The sequence below is a fragment of the Centroberyx gerrardi genome, chromosome 13, assembly GCF_048128805.1.
Source record: "Centroberyx gerrardi isolate f3 chromosome 13, fCenGer3.hap1.cur.20231027, whole genome shotgun sequence".
NCBI lineage: Eukaryota > Metazoa > Chordata > Actinopteri > Beryciformes > Berycidae > Centroberyx > Centroberyx gerrardi.
The window spans coordinates 1201138-1221914 of NC_136009.1; the positions used below are offsets into that span (position 1 = coordinate 1201138).

Here is a 20777-nt window from a genome sequence, read left to right on the forward strand (position 1 = left end):
AAACCCAAAGACCCAAAAAATGATGTAAAAAATAAGTAAGACTGTTCTGAATAAAAGGGCCCCAACAGATTTATTTTTACTTTTTTAAATTTATTATTTTATTTGGGGTGTTGTGCACAACCAGGGAAATAAGCTCCAGCATTCTGTTATCTGTAATATTGTTTGATTACTTTGGGTTTTGGACCAGTTTATAATACAGAGTCACAACAATAAATATTGTATTGTTTTTTTTATGAAGCTGCCTAATTGATCCACAGATACACAGCCCAAGTGAATTTAGTGAAAAAAAATCTATTCCTATAGAGATAGGGTTACATAGAATTTTCTGGTGTCCAAATGTGGGTCCTGTGTGTCTCTGAATTAATAAGATCAGTAAAATATCAATGGATTTATGCAGATTATGAGAGGTAGTGCAGATAGTGAGAGGTCAGTCTTAAAAAAATGTGACACTGTTACCCTGATCTTGTCGATGCCTTTCTTTGGGACAATTTCGAAAATCCAAAGAACTGAGGATCATTTCCCACCTAGAATAATATGTGAGTTTGAAGAGGAGACAGTGATGCTTTTGGATGCCAATCACATTGATAGAAAATCTGGTAAATGCTGGGCTATACTAAACATACAGGAGCAGCAAGAGATGCATCATGCCAGAGTCAAGTGAGAGCAACAAGGCTGATACAGATAATCTGCTTAGTAGTGTAATTCTGAATATGATGGAGGATTTTCAAGAACAGATCACAAAATTGGCCTCTGCTCATGAGGAAGATGTTGAGCAGTTAATTTAGAAGGCGCTGGCTACTTGTGCTGAACTGAGTGGAGAACCACAGGATGTTGTGACCTCAACACCTCCTCCTAAAGTTAAGTTTGACTTGAGTCCACCCCTAAGCATAGGTTAACATGCTCTGTTGACCCCATTCCACAGGACGTGCTCACGTGGTTCAGATGCAAGCATTTGTAAACACTCCCTCCTGTTCTGGTGGGAGTGTGGCCTGTGCTCACTGTGGCTTTATTTGAAAGATCAGTAGTAGAGATTGACAGAAAAGCGAGGGCAGAGAGAGGGAGGATGGCATGCAGCAAAGGGCAAGGGACTCGAACCCAGGCCGCTGTGGGAAGGACTTCGCTCCAATGGCACGCGCTCCACCACTCGAGCTACCGGGGCAACCCCATGCCCGCTTTTACATAGTTATCTGACATCAGCATGGGGGCAGACACTGCACACACTACACTGCTAGATTTTCAGCATTACATGACCTTAAATTCATCAAACAAAACATCTGTATAGTAAATGGTTAATCATACTGTATACATTTGAAATGTAAAGTTGCACAGTTCTAACATTCTATGCTAACTAGCTAACTAATGTTGCCAAATATCATTGACATAACATTAGCTTTTGCATGGGGAACAGTATTCTACACTGGTTAAATTAAATGTCACACATGTCCATGTCTATTCACTAGTTGTTCCGAGCTGAACCACTGGAACGCACAGAGGTTGTAATTACAACCTACCAACTGTGAATTTCCAACTTCCAACATAAGCCCACTTACAAACAAAGCAGTCCAGCAAACAATATGCAAACCAAAATCAAATAATCTCATGTTGTAAAATCACATGACTTACCTTCTATGGAAACCAGGGAATTGAAATGAATCATCTACTAACAATTTGAATTGTAGAGAAATGTGAAATGGAAAAATCAATCTTCCAGTGCAACTGCAGTGAAAACTAGCATCAGCAGGAGCAGTAACATACTGGCCATCAGCTGGTGTAGAAAGCTTACTACCACAGGCATTTCAGACATGGCAGTTCAATAAGGACATCATGAAAATATGCTCTTAGACAGATCAGCACATGGTGATGCTTGCTCTTCTGGCACGCATAAAAAGTACTCAGAGTAACACAAACCACAAATGCCAATATAATGCCACTCTGGGCTCTTTATTCGCTTTCATCCACAACATAATGCTCTCTTGCATACGATAACACAAAAAGACATAATAGAAAAGCTGAAAGACAAAGATGACAAAGAAATTACAAAATATGTGCTGGATTAATAAGTATTATAGAATTAGCATAATAGAATTATTCAAAAGCCCTGCTCTTTTCAACCACTAATTGAACATTGTATTTAGGTGTTGCATGATGACTGTTGGATATTGAGCCGTGTATATCAGAGCTGTGGAAGCAAGGGGTCTGAGGTGTGGGGTTAATGGTTATCCAGTTCTGTACACTGCTTATGGCCATCGGGGAAGGATAGGAGATGACCCTCTAGCACATTTTTCATGTATTCCCATAGATTTTAGGGAAAATGTGTGTACTATCGATGCACAACACCACATTTTCACTGCCAATACAAATTCCAAATACTAAACTTAAGGTCCCAAGTATTGATCTGATATTAACAATAGAGTTAGATTGTTAGTTTGCAGTCACTGGACAGAAATGATGGGGAGATGGTCTATTCCATACCAAGAGATATAGAACTTCTACATGTGAAAAAAATGTATTTTGCAAAGTACTTGATTCTTTTATCTAGCAGTTGGATGTGCACACTCATACACTTAGAGTTTTTTATAGATACCCAAATTATCAATTTACCATTTTACATTCTGTTGAGATGGACAAATGCAAAAAAGTCATAGCTACACATAGCTGACACCCTGAAAGGCCCACAAAAATGCCAAATACATATTTAAATTAATATTAACCAGTAAACCAGTAGGACAAATAAAGCTGAAACTTGAACTTGTACCAGATTTGGGTCACTGACAATATAAAATACATGATTTGGATAGGAAGCTACAAGTGGGAAATGAGTCTGTAAGTATATTGACTATATCCATCCAGAAGGCACTTGGTAGAAAGCAAACTACCGCCAACGCTGAACAATTCTCCAACTTCCTGTTAACACCTCAAGACATCATTGTTATCACTGAAAATTTAAGTTAAATTCATTTTGTGACAGTGAAAACATACCCTTAGAATTTGGAATCAAGTCTCTGTCTCAGTTGGTTTCAGTTATGGCTAAAAAATTATAATCATCTAATAGCGGAAATCCCAGATCTGGATCACCATCCAAATCTAATCAATTGTTCTAAGGCCTATCTGTCCACCAGATTCCATGAAAATCCAGTTTTTGAGATATCCTGCTGACAGACAAACTTACAGGGGCGAAAACATAACCTAATAACTGCATGGGAGTGTCCCTACTGTGTACTGCTCAGTGCTCACTATTCCAACTATTACATAAATGGACAGAGAGCCCCTTGACTAACACCAAAGTGTCGTTCAAACATCCTCAATAACCCTCCTCCAATATACTGCAGTGAACATTCACGTATGTATTCATGCATGCACCTCTCCAGTTCCAAGTTTGTGTTATTGAAGTGTTCGCTGTGAAGGTGTTTCATATCTTCCTCTTTCTGGCATCATCCTCTGGGATTAAGGGTCTTTTCCTCTTCAAGTCAGTGTCACCTGGAGATAAACAAATCTGAGCTTGACCATCACTTCAGTATGGCTAGATTTCCTTAAGCACTGCACGCCATGTTCCGTGACCCATATTTGATCTTTTCATGGCTGTGTAAACTTGGAAAAGCATGGAATCACTTTTTACCCAATCAGACATGAAATAATCAAATCTGTGCCACAAAGGGTCTATAAAATGTATTTTCTAAACAAACTTTTAGGATGAGATAAAGTTAGATGAACCTTTAATGATCTCTGTGGCTAAGTTGCAAAGTCAAAAATTGTCTTAAATAATTGTGACCATAAAAAACATTTTCAGTGCCGAAGATCAGCATTAGGCATAAGGCTTCCAATGAGTAAGATTAGTGTTAGGGTTATATTCAACTATTTAGCTGGAAGTGGATGGAGTTCCAGCTCAGTAGTTTAATCAGAAAGTGACAACCTCAACAAACTGAACCACAGCACCATGGAAACGAGGATGGCTTACTTGTATGTGAGCTACGTGCCTCTTCTCTGTGCTGATTGGATCTTTTGGAAGAAGGCGACAGCTTAATGTGTTGTAATTGGGTGAAGGAGGTGGTGTGTGGGGGGTGCCTGTCTCTCGTCTCTGCAACGGTGGCACGGAGGTCACTGGGTTTACCTAAGAGAAAGTAGAATGCAACTTGACATTTACTAGTACACTGGATCTGGTCAGACTATATAGGTGTCTGTATCGATGAAAGGATGCGTCTACCCACTATTTGTTTGTGGTGCTAAACCAAAGTCATATAGTTCCAGCATCAAATACCCAAAGGCAAACAGGTAGCACGCACGTAGATCTTCAATTTCACCAATTTATTTTGGCCATGTCAACAAACATGCTGACGTTTCGGCCTAGCGGCCTTCATCAGAACATATGTGTGTGCTACTTGTTTACCTTTGGGTATTTGATGCTATAACTATATTGGTGCTGTCATCCAGTGTGACCAGATTATTTTAGTAAAATTGGTCACAATGTTGTAGTGTGTACCCAATGCACAGAGCGTAAATGAATAGAATGGGCATTCACATTCATATCAATAGTCTTGAATGGCTGTTTGGCTAGAACATGAGACGGCTGCTGAACATTTGAAATAGTGCATGAGACTGAAAGCCTTTTATGCCACCATGCTGAATAAATGTGTTACCATACCAACATACCATTTGCCTTGTAATCAAAACAATAGGCTATAATACACACAATATGCTAAAACTAAGGCAATACTAAAGAATACCTTTTGGGGAAACTGTATAGTTCATATTTTTATCTTAACAGTCATACCAGATTTCAAAATTCATTTATAATTTGTTGTCAAAATGCAGTCTAATGCATGTAATTTTCTGAACTCATAATCTAAGAATCATGCCTGTACATTTATGCTTATGATGCTTAATAGAGCATTTTTAAGGATTACCATTGTTTCATATGAGACAATCAATAATTTTAAAGGGACATTCAACACTTTATAAAAGCACATCAAAAGTTGCATTTCTCTGTTTACTGCACTGCATCACAGCATTGGCATGTATACATGGCAAAGATCATTCTTTTATCTTTAGCTTGAGGTTCTCTTACATGTCCTATCATTCATATTTTGTCTGCAGTAGCCTAAAGGTTAAAGAGTGAAGCTGGTGACTGGAAGGTTAAAAAACAGAGGAGGAAGAGAACAACAAACACTCTCCTCTCTCTAAACAATTACCACTGAAATTCCCTTGAGCAAGGCATTTAACCTCCAACTGCTCCTGGCTAAGTACAGATTAAGTTATATTGCTGTAGTATCATCACACAAACTGAAAAGAAGCAGAATTTTAAAATGTGTTGCCATTTTCAGTTTGGGCTCTTCTCTGCCTCCTTTGCCACATATCAAGAAAGATTTGACGTGCAACACCAAGCTGTACTTTTCTTCAAAATTACAAAATTTTAATTATGTATCATCATATATATTATGTACAGTGATATGAGGATTTTAGACAGGGTTTTTGTGATTTTCAACTGAAAAAGTGTATGTAGTTACGCTATAGGGATTGTGATGATATTAGTGCTCCCTCCATATAGTGTGTGCTATGATGAAATCAATGATTCACTGAAACTGGGCCCAAGCTTTCTACATTGATTACTTGTAACTCCGTGTTTCAGAATACAAAATATGCCATGGGATGGTTGAAGTTGAAACAGAAACACCAGATGGTTTGCCAAGGGTGTGCATGCATGCACAATAATTATACTGCAAAAAGGCAAACTGTCTCTGTTTTAGTAAGCAATTAAAATGTCCAATCTTCAACAAGAAAAGCAGAAAAGGTCTATAATTAAGAAGTATATTGCATGACAACATATTGAAAATAGAGGACAAAACCAAATTAAACTACACCATGGCAGAAAGATGCGCAGATCATGCAGGAAATTATTTTTGGGTAATCACCGACATGGTTAGTGTTAATGTAGCACATCTAGTAGAGGAGGAAGAGAGAAAGGAAAGGAATCCTGTTTAGCAAAGCAGTTCAAATCCCAAATTAACTACTACACTTAACAATAAAAAGGTTAATCGAAATTTAAGATAATTGGATTAAAAAAAAAAAAATTTTAAAAATAAAAAGATTCTGGATGACTGGATTTATCCAATCAGCTCAGGTTTCTACATGTTAAGAGCAGTTGATTTGGGATGAAGGCAACATGAGGCAACTCGTTGAGTTGCCTCATGCAGATAAAAAAACAGCACAAGCCACCTCAGACTTCAACATCCCGAAAACAGGATGAAATTCATATTTATTGGTTTACAAAGTACACAAAATTCCTTGTATATTCATATATCATTTATAGAATGACTTCCTTAATTTGTGCATCATTATGCAGCTTTAACATTAAGACTCAACATTAACTGGCGTACATGCTTATTAAATAAACAAAAAACACACTTGTATTAGAACATATAAAATAGCATAACACATTCTATTTTTTTTTAATACAAAAAATTAATTGTTACTATGGGAGGTTAGACAAGCCGTAAACAGAGGGGGAAATTTAGTCAAAGCAAAAATGGTTAAGTTATTACTACCCATAGCTTTTTAAAAAAGAAAATACAGTTCAACACTCAATTTTAATATCCAGATGAAAAAGCAAAGTCATGCTTCGTTTTCTGAATGCAATGTGTCTGTTGTCCATACACTATTTGAAGGCAATGTGCCCATGGATGGAAAGAGCAAGAGAGCAAGACAGACATATATGAGAGAGGACAATAGAGAGACTGCAACAGAGTGCATACAGAGTACTCAAAGAGGGAAAGATCTCTACATAATAATAACAACATTGTGGTCCCAAACACTATTTTTTTAAACAACACCACCACCCTGAGCCAAAATATAATCACAACTCTAAATTCATAAATACATTAATTAACAAAATGCATAGAAAAATTTGCATCTAAATCAGCAGATTTGATCTGTTAGTTGAGAAACAAAAGCTAGTTGGGAGAGGAAGCAAGGAAAATAAAAGGTTAAAAAAAAAAAAAGTATGTACATCTGAAACAATAGTATAGCATTGTTTTTTTTGTTGCTTTTTTGTTTGTTTTGAGCTCAAGTTTGTTGGTATGTTTGTGCTGAGGGTAGGAGAGGAAGTAAAGGTTCTCCAGCGAAGGATGTTTCTTTACTTGTTATCCAGTCGCAGTAGCTGTTCCTTACCGTTGATGGTTAATGACCGCAACTGTCCGTCTTCCTCCACCTCAACCCGCTCCTGCCCATTCTCCACGATTCTGGAAGAAAGGAACAAAAAAAAAACCAAAAAAAAAGAGCGCGAGAATGAGGCAAGGAGGAGACATAAAGAAGTGTCAGTACTGCTAAAATTTTAGTTAGGAGAACAGTTTATCCCCTTTCATTTCAGGCAGCACAGGTGATTTTGGTGGGGGGCGAAAAGGGGGTTGGGTATTGTTGCATACTGTAATACCCTGGCGTAGTTTTTTCCAGGACCTATAGTTTGGTCAGTGAAATATTAAAAAACTTGCATAAATTATTCTGGAACTGCGGCTAATATGCATGTTCCTAATGCCTATTTGATGCAGCCTTAGCATTGCCAACTCCCAGCAATTTAAGACTAAATAAAACAGATATATATGAACATATGAACTATGTATACATCCAAATGAAATACAGTAGGCCAGTAGGTTATCAGCATAAAAACAGACTATAATTTCTCACAATACTTATACACAAAACCTTGCAAAATGCACTCAAGTCAAGTGATATGAAGTTTAGAGCTTGAGTGCTTTGGTCCAATTTTAATAGACGGGTTTCTCTGCAACATAAATGCCAAAATGTGCACACAGACCTGAGGTGTGAGATTCGATTGCCAAGGCTGGAATACAATTAAATAATTTCTTTTTCTCTTCTGTTTTTTCATCGTATGTGCCTGACAGCAAAATTTTGTAAACTATTTATCCCTGCTTCCCAATATGACATCTTGCTTGCCAGCTTAACATTATCATTATCATCAATTAAACATTAACTGTCTAGTTCTCTATCTTCTCTACATAATCACGCAAGGAAATAAGTAGTGAAGTTTTTTTCCATTGGCAGGAAATTGAGAGGAAAGCTAAGGTCTGTGTGTTCTACTAATCATTCTGAGTGTAGTGCTTCAGAATTCCTGTATTGTGCTGCTCCAGTCACTCTTACACTCACCCCAACCCCCTTACAAGTGCTCAATATGTTCTAAATAGATCAAATTGAAATGTAAGAAAGTGATTAGCTATGAGTAAGTCATTAAGGAGGTTGGCAGATTGGACACATTGAACATAAAATGCAACATAGCTAGTAGTTTAGCCAAGATCAGTTCTGCAAGTGTCAAATCAGCAAGCGTGATAGGTTATCAGATGCTAAACTAAACGTTGCAGCTCTATATTTGTAAGTATTTATGCAAAATGACAGACAAAACAGTCACAGCCGAAAGCTAATGTCAGTGAGGTAATGTTGGCATACTATTGTATTGTAGTCATAAGCGGCAACTTATGAAAATTATTGTGAGTGCTTATCTGATTTTCGGATCACAAACTTGGACTTCTTCATTGAAGTGAGGTGGTCCAATTTTTGTGGCAAAACCAGGGAAATTTTCAGCCACTGTTAGTGTGGCTTTGGTTGTCTTGTACTGTCTACGCGAGACGTCACACATTATAGTGGAATGTGATTGGTTTATGTTTTGGCAGTTGGTACCACAACCAATCTCTTCCCAGTTCTAAACAGATATCAGAATGCGTAACTATTTTCCAAGAAGTTGAGAGAGATTTGAGGTTGTGCAAGATTTAATCAAGGTACCCACATTGGTTGAGGTGTGCGTAATTGCGCAGCGCTTTGAAAACGAGCACCTGCATCCCTCAAATTAGAGGCTGCAGATGATACGCACATACCTGTCCTGCCGCCTTCAGATGGAAATTGGATTTCATCAACTGAAATATATCCTACAAGCAGTTGTGGATAACAGATATTGGTAAGAATCCCCAGTACAGACTACAGTTCCTTTTTACCTCCGCATAACATAACGATGTGCTGGACACATGCGCAACTTGGTCACAGTTCAAGAACTACGACTATGGTGTATACATCTCCTAACCAGTGTTCATTAATGTGATTATGATCAGACTATTCCACATATTTTACTGCGATTATGCTTAAAGGATAAGGCTGGTGTTTTTTAATGCATTGCTTACCGTCAACAAATCCTATGAAAATAACAAAATCAACAATGAGTTTGCTCTACTCCCGTTACTTTCTGACTTCCCACGTACCGTTTTTAGCCTTCAACATGGAAGTCATTGGCTCCAATTGTAAGCTAAAAATCTTGAAATACAGCTCACAAAGACATAGTTTCACTTTTAAAAATCGCTAACTGTTACCATGAAAAGTCAGGCTGTTGTAGTTATTACCAAATCAAATGGGAACAAATTCTTCATTACGCCGGGGACTATTTTTGGTGCTACAGAACTACTTTCCTGAGATCGCAAACGTGTTTACAGCTAGCGTATTAAGTTTTTTGAGGGAAAAGTCGGCCGGCCCGGTGCATCGTGATGATGAAATATGCTGCCAAGAGCAACAGCATGGCTCTTTGATGTGTTTTTAATCATTTTTTTAATACAATGGAGTTCTATGGCTGCTGGGACATGGCTTCATTGGGCACCAGCTACATGGACGAGACTTGTTGGCAAAACAAAATCATTGCTGATTTTGTTATTTTCATAGGATTTGACGACGGTAAGCAATGCATTTTTTAATGCATTGCTTACCGTCGTCAGCCTTATCCTTTAACATAACAGTATGGTGTTTACATGGGGTCTGCCTTAACTCGCATTATTGCCTTAATCACATTATAATCTCATTATTGGTGTGCATGTAAACGTAGCCAATGTATTTTTGTTTTGGCTAAGCATATTTATTTTAATTGGGCTTTTTTTTATATTGTTTTATTATTTCTTTTGGAGGTGAGAAAAAAGTAAATGTAGTTTCAGCTTCTCATAGGCAGAGACACTGAGCAAGCAAATTTTCTGCCCCAGGGTTGTGTGCGCACCTCCGAGTGCTTACAAACAAGGAGTGGATTTATTGGCCACACATCCCATTAGGGGTGTAACAACTGACCGATTCAAATCAATGCACTGGTCTAAATGTTTAAGATATGGCGGCATTGATTAAAACAGCTTGTATCATGCAAAAGTTGAGAACGAATAACGACTGAACTGAAGGAAACGCTGGTATTTCTGTATCGGTAAAACCCGATACGACGTGTATATCATAAAATATTATTTCAATAGGCTATAGAATTAATTGTTTTAAACCTTTATTTGACAGTTCAAAAGTAGAGATAGACACCAGGACGCCCCCTGAATTGATTTTGTTTTGCGCTGTGCTTTTCTTTCTCTCCCCATCTAGGCTTGCTTCTCCCTGCCTGCTGCCTGTCAGTCTGTGATGTGGAAGGCATGTCTCTCAACCCTCGATTAGGCAGAGAGAGAGAAAAACGTTTTCCCTCATTGTTGTCGAATGGAGGATGTGAAATACCAGGGAATGTCGAACGACTGAGAAAAACAAATACATGATGCAACACCAAACATCTATAAATAAAAGTGTGGACCAACTTTGGGTTTTATCAGAAAGGCAGAAAACTGGACAACAGTGTGGCAGTTTGCAAAAGCTGCTGAGCAGCCAGAAATACTGTATACAGGTAGTACTACAAATCTTGAGATCCACACCAAACGACACAACGGATTTGCTGTCCGTGTAGCCTACCTGCTTCACCCTCGTCATCTGAAGGTAGTTACAGTGATTAGCATGAGCTATTACAGAAAGTTATCTAAAAAATTTACTATTTTAGGAGGGGCATATCTTTAGTTTGCAATGCAATTACAAATTGCCACAGGTGCTCCTGAAATAGCCTACTCCCTTGCCTAGAACAGCAACAAGTTTTATTACATTTTATAATATTTTTAAGTCCCAGTAGTACTAGGCCCTACATAGGTTGCCCCAGCATAGATTAGCAGTCAGCTTTATTAATTTTCTTTTTTTAAAGCAATTATCCAGTATATGATTACATTGTTTTAGTGTATGTAATACTGCAGCAATTCATTATTAATGAACACCATGGCCAGTTTGAAACTATTATTTTGAGTTGACTGATTTTCAAATTCTTAGTATAACAAATTAGATTCCAAGTAGGATGTTATCTGGTCATTAAAAGGACCCATTTGAATGTAGAGCTTTCTCTCTCTCCCTTGTGTTGTTGTCCCTTCTGTTGATTTAAAAATGGAACTGTTTGCATTATACTGAATCACATTGCATCATATCGCATTGCATCGTATAACTGGGCTGAATTTAAAATAGAGCCCGACATATGACAACTTTTTTTACATAACATATAATGCAGAAAACGATGCTTGGGTGATTTAGAAATGGTGTTATCACGTAGTTTGTCCAGCAGAGTGCGCTCCGACTCCATTGTTTACACTCTCAGCACTGTCTGCAGCACATGTAGCAGAGTACACATCACAGCTGAGCAGACGGTGGTGCGGACTCGGAGTCAAGCGGTGTCTTCACGGTAAGTTGCTAACTAGTTTGTGAAATACATACTGGAAAGTTAATAAACAATGACCCCATCATTTTCCCTTTTCAATAATAACGTTACCCCTGTCCCTGACAACGGAGGGCGTACCAAACTGCGAGTCCTGAACAAAACAGTTTGGTGTGAATACATGCTCACACATTAGCTTCCACTCAGCTGACAAGGTATGAAAGTAGCTACGTGGTTAGCTAGTTAGCTAATGTAACAAACGAGTATGATAAGCTTGTTGTCACGGAGAGTAAAAGATGGGGACGTTGTTTATTTACTTTCCAGCATTGCGTCTCACCAACTAGGTAACAACGTAGCGTGAAATCAACACTCAACAGACTCAATCCATCACAGCACCGTCGTCTGATGAGCTGCAGAAAGTTGCTCTGATGCTTAACTGTTAACGTTACCTTTCAATCTGCTACGTTACTGACTGTACTGACAAACTATAGCTGGCTATGTGATAAGCATGAGTGACATGGCGGTACCGAACAATTCCAGTCGTTGCATTTACAAAAGTTAAAGTAACGGTTTTCCACCGCAGAAAGTTTCCCCTGAACGTGTATAGCAGAATACGGCGTCGAGCCGCGTCAAGCTGCACAGAGCAGATCGACCCGGGCAGGAAGTCAGACACAGGAACGGCATAGAGCATCCGGTCAATTTTCAAAATAAAACACCCTGTGCAGACTCCCGATTGTATATCACATCACAGAAGAAATGCAAGTGTTCTCCTCCTGCTAACAGGCACTGTATGTGAAATATAGATACAAAATAATTATGAGGATGAATGTATTTTTAACAACTAAAACACAGCCACAAATCTTTGATCCATGTCGTTCATAACTGGACTTAACTGTATTAACTTTGTCTGTAGGCTACAGCACAACAAAGTAGGAAATATTCTTTATTTTCTCAGTGTTCATTTCTAGAATTGGTTGACAATGTATAATAATGTTAAATATTCTTTAATAAAGTTATTTGTTTAAGAAAGCAGCCTTCTGAGTACCTTTGCATAGTCATATCGGTGCAAAATCGGTGCACAGTCCACATAGAAAAGGTCTATTTTCATTCCAGCTCAAAAATTCACTATATCGGCCGCCATATCGGTAATCGGTGAATTTTTCCCCTCTAAAATCGGTATCGGTCTCAAAAATCCCATATCGGTCGGGCTCTAATTTAAAAGTAACGGAACGTTGGTGCTTAAAATGTGACTTTCATGCATCGAATCGTTGAACACAAATCGAGATGCATATCAAATCGTCTCAGAAGGAGAGATACACACCCGTACATCCCATTAATTTCTAATGAGAGATGGCTGATTTCCTGCCTTTTGAGTTCCTGATCAGCTACCTTTTTGTGGTGATCTTCCTGCCGTTGATGAACTTGGTGGAGGTGGACACAGAGCGGAAGTTACCCATGCTCCCTCCACCGCCTCCCCCGAATGAGGAGGAGGAGAAAGAGGTGAAGCCCCCACCTCCCAGGCTACCCATGGTCGTCATATGGCCCATATGACCCATGGAGCTCATGGGACCAAAAGAACCAAAGCCTGAGATGAAGAAGACAGACAGAGAGGAAGGGAGGAAGAGAGAGGGAGGGATGAATGGAGGAGAGAGAATATAGAGAAGTTGTAATAAGACAATAATTCAGAAAGGTGGTGGTCGTTTGCAACAATGTATATGTGGTCTATGTGACATTTCTTTCAGCTTGTGTGATTTGCAAATGGGACCAAGTTTTTGTAAGTTTCATTTATTCATTGGTGTATTTCTTACCTTGGTCAAAAGGTGAGAAGCCAGCACCAAAGGGAGGGAAACCACCAAAGCCCCCAAAGAACGGGCCACCTGTCCGGCTGCGACTGACCCGACTTTGGTGTCGCCGGCCTCCACCGAAAAATGGATCATCACCAAACGGATCTCCACCTGGAAGAGAGGGGAAAGAATGAGGGAAGGAATGGAGGAGGGAGGAAAAGAGAGAGAGAGTAAGAGAGAGAGACAGAAAGTAAGGGGAAATAGATAGAGGGGGAGATGGGGAAGAGTATGCATGAAGTGGAAATTTTTCAAATCTGCACTCTGGACTGAAACTCTAGTACTGTGAACGCATAACATTTTTTGTATGGATAGCCCCTTAATAAAACAAGACAACAGTAAACATGTGGTCCCCCACGAATATTGAAGTCCCCTTCTGGGCCTATCAGTAACAAATATGTCACCTTGTTTTAAGCTGTGATTGTAGTTCCTCCTTAGGCCAGTCAATGTAATTTTGACTGCTGGAATGCAGCAGTGAAATGGATCATTTCCCCAAGTTTTGTCAAAATCAGATGAGTGGTGTCTGAGATATTGTACTGGACATTGATGAGCAAAAAAAAATGATGCAGTGCCCCCCTTGAGCTGATCAGTGTAATTTTGAAAATGTGAGAATGTAATGGTGAGATGCATCATTTCCCAAGTTTTGGCAAAAATCCAACAAGTACAAAAACATTGTAGTGCCCCCCTTAGGCCAATAAGTGTAATTTTGAAAATGCCAGAACAAAACAATGACTCGCAACATTGCCAGAAGTTTCCTCAAAATCCAATCAGTGGCAACCGAGATATTGTGCGTGACAGATGGACAATTGTCCATCCAAAATCGTGGGGGACAATCAAACCCTGAACACTGGCAGGCTTAGTGCCATGCATCAGCTGAGCTACACAGGACCACTCTTGATTGAGGATGGAAGGATAATGAACAAAAATGACTACCAATTGGAAAGGAAAAAACTTACCAAAGAAATCTGCAAATGGGTCTCTGCCGCCGAAGAACTCCCTGAACACGTCTTCTGGGTTGCGGAATGTGAATGTTTCATGGAAGTGGTCTCCATTGTGGAAATGGCTTCCTGAAATATTAACACCATGTCAGTGAAAACCTGTACTATAAATCCGCTTCATGAATTGAAAACATTCAATCATACACTATGTGCAAGCTATCATCCCATTTCTTTGCCCAACCCATAAGTTGCTGCCATAATGCTAGGTACCTCTGTGATCACATTCAGAGAAAAACCTTGCCTCTGAAATGTGATGAATGCTCAAAAATATGGCTTTCCTAAGAAATTATTTAGGGGGCTGAATGTTTTGGCCAGTTTTGAACATAACGCAACAATTTACCTCTTCCTCCATTTCCCCCTGTCAATCCTTCTTTTCCATAGCGGTCATATATACTCCTTTTGCTGGCTGGAAGAGAAAGGTGAGAAAGGTTAATGTAAAAGAAAAATATAAACAATACAACTTACAAGGATCAGTAAGGAGTAAGAAGTGCAAGGGTCAAAGCCACAAGCGCCCACACAGGAGATGTAACAAGTATTTGCGTCCTTAGAATTCATCTACAATAATGTATAATTTGTATGTTTTGATAGAATAATATTGTCTTAGGTGTTGATAATACAGAAATGTATTGATGAACTTTATTCAGTAATTTCATGCCTGCAAAAATGCCATGGATTCTCTGTGTGCAAGTAGAGGTGAGAGACCAGATGAATTTACTACTTTAACTGTGGGCTTGTTCTTTAACACTGTGTAAGTGTTATTTGAGTGCCTTTGTTTAATTCAAAATTATAAAATGCTCTTCACATAAATATTAATTTAGTGGCAAAGACAATAGCAGACTGTGTTTTATGAAAAAGTTTTGTTTGGAGATGAGAGCTGTCAGTTATCTTTATCCTCTCAGGTCAGTAGTTATCTAACCATAAGCAGCCAGAGCTTCAGGGCATATAAGGTCTGTAGTCACGTTACTCATCACTGACAGCCAGCATAAACAACGTTACTCACCAACTACTATCAGTTTCAGAAGTGGCTCCAGGATACTTTCGTTTTAAATGTTGGTGTGGTGCTGTCCATTCTATTCTACAGAGGTTTTAATCTGCTGTATTGTTGGCTTTAGAGCTGAAAACTCCCCGGACTTCGTTTTGTAAATTTCTTTGAATGTCTCACAGGTCCGTCGCCATAAGGAAACGTCTTCTTTGCCTGACTACTGCATGTCGATCAGCTGGGCATTTTAAGCACTGCTGTCACTTAGCGCTGCCTTTGCGCACTGCATCATTGACTGTATAGCCCTAATACAGCCTGAAGATGTAAAGTATGTAAATATGCAAATGTATGTAATGTAAATATGCGACGCGTCGACTGCCAAAAATACCAGTCGATCATATTTTGCCGTCGACATAGTCGACGAATCGTTTCAGCCCTAAACTGAACCCTGTTGTTCACCAGTATAGCAACACCCCTGGCCCTAGTGTTCAAGTCGGAATGGAACACCTGGTTAACCCAGGGTTTACGCAACCTTGTATGATCGTTTTTAAGTGGGTTTCTTGGAGAAATATATCTGTTTTCAACCTTGTATGATCTGCCTTTTTTAAGTGGGTTTCTTGGAGAAAAATAATGTCTGTTTTCAGGTATTTGAGGTGAGAAAAATCCTTAGTCGTTTGACTGGGCCCTATAAGCCCTTTGTATTCCAAGAGGCATTTTTTTTATACATTTCATTTTTGTTTTCAAGATTATTATAACACATTAGCCATAGTAAAAAGTGCATAGGAATGTGCAGAAAATTATCTGGCTATGGACAAATGTAGAAAGCAAAGAAGACAAAAACAAACTAAATAAATAAAAAAATACAAAATACAGCCAGCTTAAACAACCGCCAAGATGTCACCATGGGGAAGAATTCACGTGAGAAATTAAGTTAAATTATAGAGCAGGGAGGCACCTATTAGTCTGCACTATTTATGTGATCAATAATTGGGCCCCAGATCTTCTGAAATTTCTCTGTCATTTTTTTTTTTAGCATACCAATTAAAATATCAGTCCAAAATGCAGAAATCTTTGTGCAAAACCAGAATGTATGTGCTAATGTTCCTTCCAAGGAAGTGCATCTATCACATACTTTGGATACCGAGGGATACATTTTAAGTTTAGCTTTAGCAATAGTGAAGTCTATGCATGACCTTAAACTGAATCAGTTGCATTCTAGCACTGACTGAGCATGTATGAATCCTCTCTAGACCTTCCCAACACAGCCTTTCCCAAAGAGGGAAAGGCATAAACATGGCTGAGATAGAGCTACAGCTTCCAGCACTGGAGGAGTCCTACATATCCTCCCTGTCCATGAAAGACCTACACTGTATTTTGAAACTAAATAATGAATACAATACTATCCTGATCAACCAGGTTAATAAGCTTTTACTTAAACGGAGACAGAAACAATTCAATTTGGGTGATAAACCAGGTTGGCCATGCAGCTGTGTGGTGTACAGGCGAGCAGGGCCATATTCAAAATTCAGTCTCCCTCTGGCAAAATTTTAACCAACACTAAAGATATTAATGACTACTTTAGGTAGTTTTATGCACATCTGTATATATCTAAATGTAAGGTTTCTGACGTCGAAATAGATCACTTCCTAGATTCCACTGACATGCCAAAGCTAAGTGACACCGCTAAGGCTGATTTAGATTCCAGTTTCACTATAGAAGAAATTAATGAAGCTATAAAAACAGACTTGGTTACACACAGACTGGATCAAACTTATATGGAGAAAAGTCTACTGACTCTTCGGCGCACTGCCTCCTGGAAAACAGGGTCCGTCTGCGGAGGTGAGAGCCAGGTAGGTCCCGCTGTTTAGTGAAGATGATCTTGTGTCTTGTTTTATCGAACAAGAACAAGCGATTTCGATCAAAGGACTTACAATGTCTTCGTAACTTTGCACTACACACGGCGGGTCAGATTCTGTCTCACAGCACAATCTGACAGCTTCCACAAGGTTTTAAAAGCGGTTACGCTTAGCCAGAGAAGCCATTTTTTACCGGTGGAGGACAATTAAACCCGGGGAAAATCAAACGTATCAGTGTCACCATATATATATTCCAGTTCCGGTTCATCGATGACAACTTGAAGTATATATAAAACAAAGCTCATAACTTGATTTTCTGTTTTTGGTACATTTTAAAGCATTTGAAAATGACGGGCGCTATAGTGAAGTATAAAACGGGCAATGGAGCGTGCGCGGGGACAGCAAACAAGAAACAATCAGACCTACAGTAGCTGAGAAAAAGGACGAGGATATATTTCAGTTGCTCTTTGAATCGTCCCGACCAGTAATATTATTACAGTACTTACAAAAGTAACTGTAATTTTATTACTTGATTTAAAACTGTAACTCGTTACACTACTTCGTTACTCCAACGTGTAGGGGTGTCACGATTTCGATTCTAAATCGATCGAAATGAGCGTTCGATTTCGACCTTCGAAATCACAAGCAGGTTCGCGATTCTCCCAGTATTTTTTTTCTCTCCACCCCTGCCTACTTGCACGCGTCTGACGAAAAAAAAACATTTCAATGACGACACAGCGCAGCTGCTAGAGAGCACCCGTTCTATATTTCCCACCATTTTTAAATCGTTTAAAATGTACCAAAACCTGAAAATCAAGTTATCAGCTTTGTTTTATATATACTTCAAGTTGTCATCGATGAACCAGAACCGGAAAATACTGTATATCTGGTGACACTGAGACGTTCGTAAAAATGGCTTCACCGGCTAAGCGTCACGCTTTTAAAACCTTCTGGAAGCTGTCAGATTGTGTTGTGAGACAGAACCTGACCCGCCGTATGTAGTGGAAAGTTACGAAGACATTGTGAGTTGAAGTCTTTTGATCGAAATCGCTTGTTCTTGCTCGATAAAACAAGACACAAGATCACCTTCACTAAACAGCGGGACCTACCTGGCTCTCACCGCCGGAGACGGATGCTGTTTTCCGGGAGGCGGTGTGCCGAAGAGTCGGTAGGGAGGACTGGCCGGGTTGCAGCAACTTTTCTCCATATAAGTTTGGCGACTTTTTCCATATTTGTTTGGCGACTATTATTGTCTGATCTTATTACTGTGTGGGCTGAAGCGCTGGAGGTTTTATATGTATTTTGAAAGCTTATCGTTAGCCAAGCTAGGAAGGATCTGTTTTGTTGTCATACTGTGAATGACACTTAAGTAAGGAGACGCCCTGAATCGCCTTGCCATGTATTTGGTACCAAATTCAGGGTTCCTACATATTTTCCATTTCAAAATTCCATACTTTTCCATACTCAAATTTCCAGACTTCTCGGTAGATTTTTCAGACCATATTTGACATCTGAGTACAAATAGCTAGATGTTAATTATGTAAATAAATGGTTTTAAAATCCAACTGTTAACATGTATGTTACACAGTGTTTCCCACAGAATTTGAATGTATTTGTGGTGGTAGGTGGGTTGGCAAGGGGGGGGCTAATATCAATTAAGGATCCTATTACCTGGATGGCTGAAAAATTATCTAATGTAGGCCTCCTCCATTTTAAATAGTTCCATTTGTCAAACAAATAACTAACCTGTACATATCTAAAGTACTTTGTGTCAAAGATAACATAACTTAACAATATAAACAGTGCTACACTGTTCTGTTTGTTGTTGCTTTTGTCTATAAGGTGAAGAATAGAAATGAGACTCCTTTTACAGATAAATCTGCTTTTCTGCCCCTCTGCCCTGCTACATCTCTCTGTGCTGTCAGTACCTGTATCTTTATATCGTTACATTACAGCCTTTGACATTATTATCTGCTCCGTTGTACTGCTCAGCAGCTCCTCTGGTCCAGACTGTCCTGCTCCTCCTCAGGAGTCCTTTTCCTTCTTTGAAAATATTTTTCAATATTAATCTGGACTGAGGGAGCAAACATTCAGAGTCAGAGTTAAAAAGTTAATATTAACGTTATCAGTCCACTCAGTGGATACTGACTAGCAGCTAGGCTATACAGCGTGCTAATCTCGGAAACTCAGCTGTATTCCGAGTAAAGTTAACTGTTAGTTCTTCTTTTCGGGAATTCAGTCGGCCGTCTTCTTGGCATGGAAAAAGAAATATCCCTCATGCGTGTGCAGTGGGAGGCGAACAGACGGGTCTGGTGAGAGAGAGAGACACAGAGACCAAGCAACAGAGAGAGAGAGGGGAGCAACAGAGAGAGCAAGTGAGAGAGAGAGAGCGAGAGACAGAAAAAGAGAGAGCGAGAGACAGAGAAAGAGAGAGAGCTTGAGACAGAAACAGAGAGCGAGAGACAGAAAGAGAGAGAGAGATCGCGTGGAGCAATTAGGGGCTGAGCAAATCAAAGTGCTACACGCAGTTCTACGATTAAATAGTGAAAAAAAAGAAAATTTGTGGCGGTCAGTGCTGATATTGTGGCGGCCCGCCACAAAGTTTTCTATGTGTGGGAAACCCTGGAGGGGTAACTTAGAGCGAGGGGAGATTGTCCACTACTTAATCAATCACGGATGGCGTCGTTCTCTTGGACGGATAAAAAAATAAAAATAAAAAAATGCTAAAATGGGTCGCCAAATATACTTTGGCGGCCGTTAATATACCGGGGCGGCCCGCCCAAGTAAAGTCTATGTGTGGGAAACACTGTTACATTCTGACTATGTATGCTATTATGTTGCCAAATAATTGCCAGAAGATTGTAGCTAGGTACTGTAGCTCATACAAATCAATTAACACCAAACCCAGACAAGTTCAATGCACAGCATTTTATTCAATCCGTCCGTTTACTTTTCTGATAACTACATCACTGCATAACTCATAAATGTTCAGACAAGCTTAATATTTGGTTATTTGTGATGCTATGTATATATGCAATTCAAATATATTGCAACATTTTCTTTCAAACTAATTTGGTCGCGGATGTCCGGATTTGGTACAGTTGTAAGGCACTTGGGGCAGAGCTGTTTTGCAGGCTGTGACGTACAGGCGTACAGGCACATACTTCTTGCCTTGCTTTCGACAACATCAAGCTCGCTCTGGCCCGCGCTCAGGGGTAAACATTTTGGCTGTGCTGGCTACCTGCTCCAAACGCCATGAAAAACACTCTGCTTGTATGATCAATTTATTTTTAGAAATTCTGAATTTTATATTTTAGAAAACATAATAGGGGCAATAGTCTGGAAACACAAATATTTTTCCATACTCCCTTTTCTTTTTTCCATACTTATCCAGACCTGGAAATTACTAAAATCAAATTCCATACTTTTCCATACTGCGTAGGAACCCTGCAAATTAAAAGGGAAAGTTGTGTTTTTTTAAATGGACCATATGACCTTAGTGTGGTACATTCCAAAAGAAAAAAATATGGCAGTTATATCACACTTGATACCATCTTTTTAAAGAAGAATTTAAAAATGTAA

At 39.2% G+C, this 20777-nt stretch overlaps 1 protein-coding gene across 3 annotated transcripts in view; it reads right to left on the minus strand.

Moving 5' to 3' along the window:
- Positions 1 to 1920: 1920 nt before the first annotated feature.
- The window catches only part of LOC139907741 (dnaJ homolog subfamily B member 6-like), a 59709-nt gene continuing 40852 nt past the window's right edge, over positions 1921 to 20777 (minus strand). For 2 of the 3 annotated variants that reach the window (XM_078287464.1, XM_078287465.1), the window contains 7 exons: positions 14701 to 14766; positions 14319 to 14429; positions 13330 to 13476; positions 12911 to 13106; positions 7162 to 7232; positions 3956 to 4108; positions 1921 to 3477 (listed from right to left, as the gene is read on the minus strand). In XM_078287464.1, the coding sequence (XP_078143590.1) occupies positions 3410 to 3477; positions 3956 to 4108; positions 7162 to 7232; positions 12911 to 13106; positions 13330 to 13476; positions 14319 to 14429; positions 14701 to 14766 (812 nt within the window). In that variant the 3' untranslated portion in view covers positions 1921 to 3409. Of the gene's footprint in view, positions 3478 to 3955; positions 4109 to 6211; positions 7233 to 12910; positions 13107 to 13329; positions 13477 to 14318; positions 14430 to 14700; positions 14767 to 20777 lie in introns of those variants that run through there. The other variant, XM_078287466.1, reaches the window with a different exon arrangement.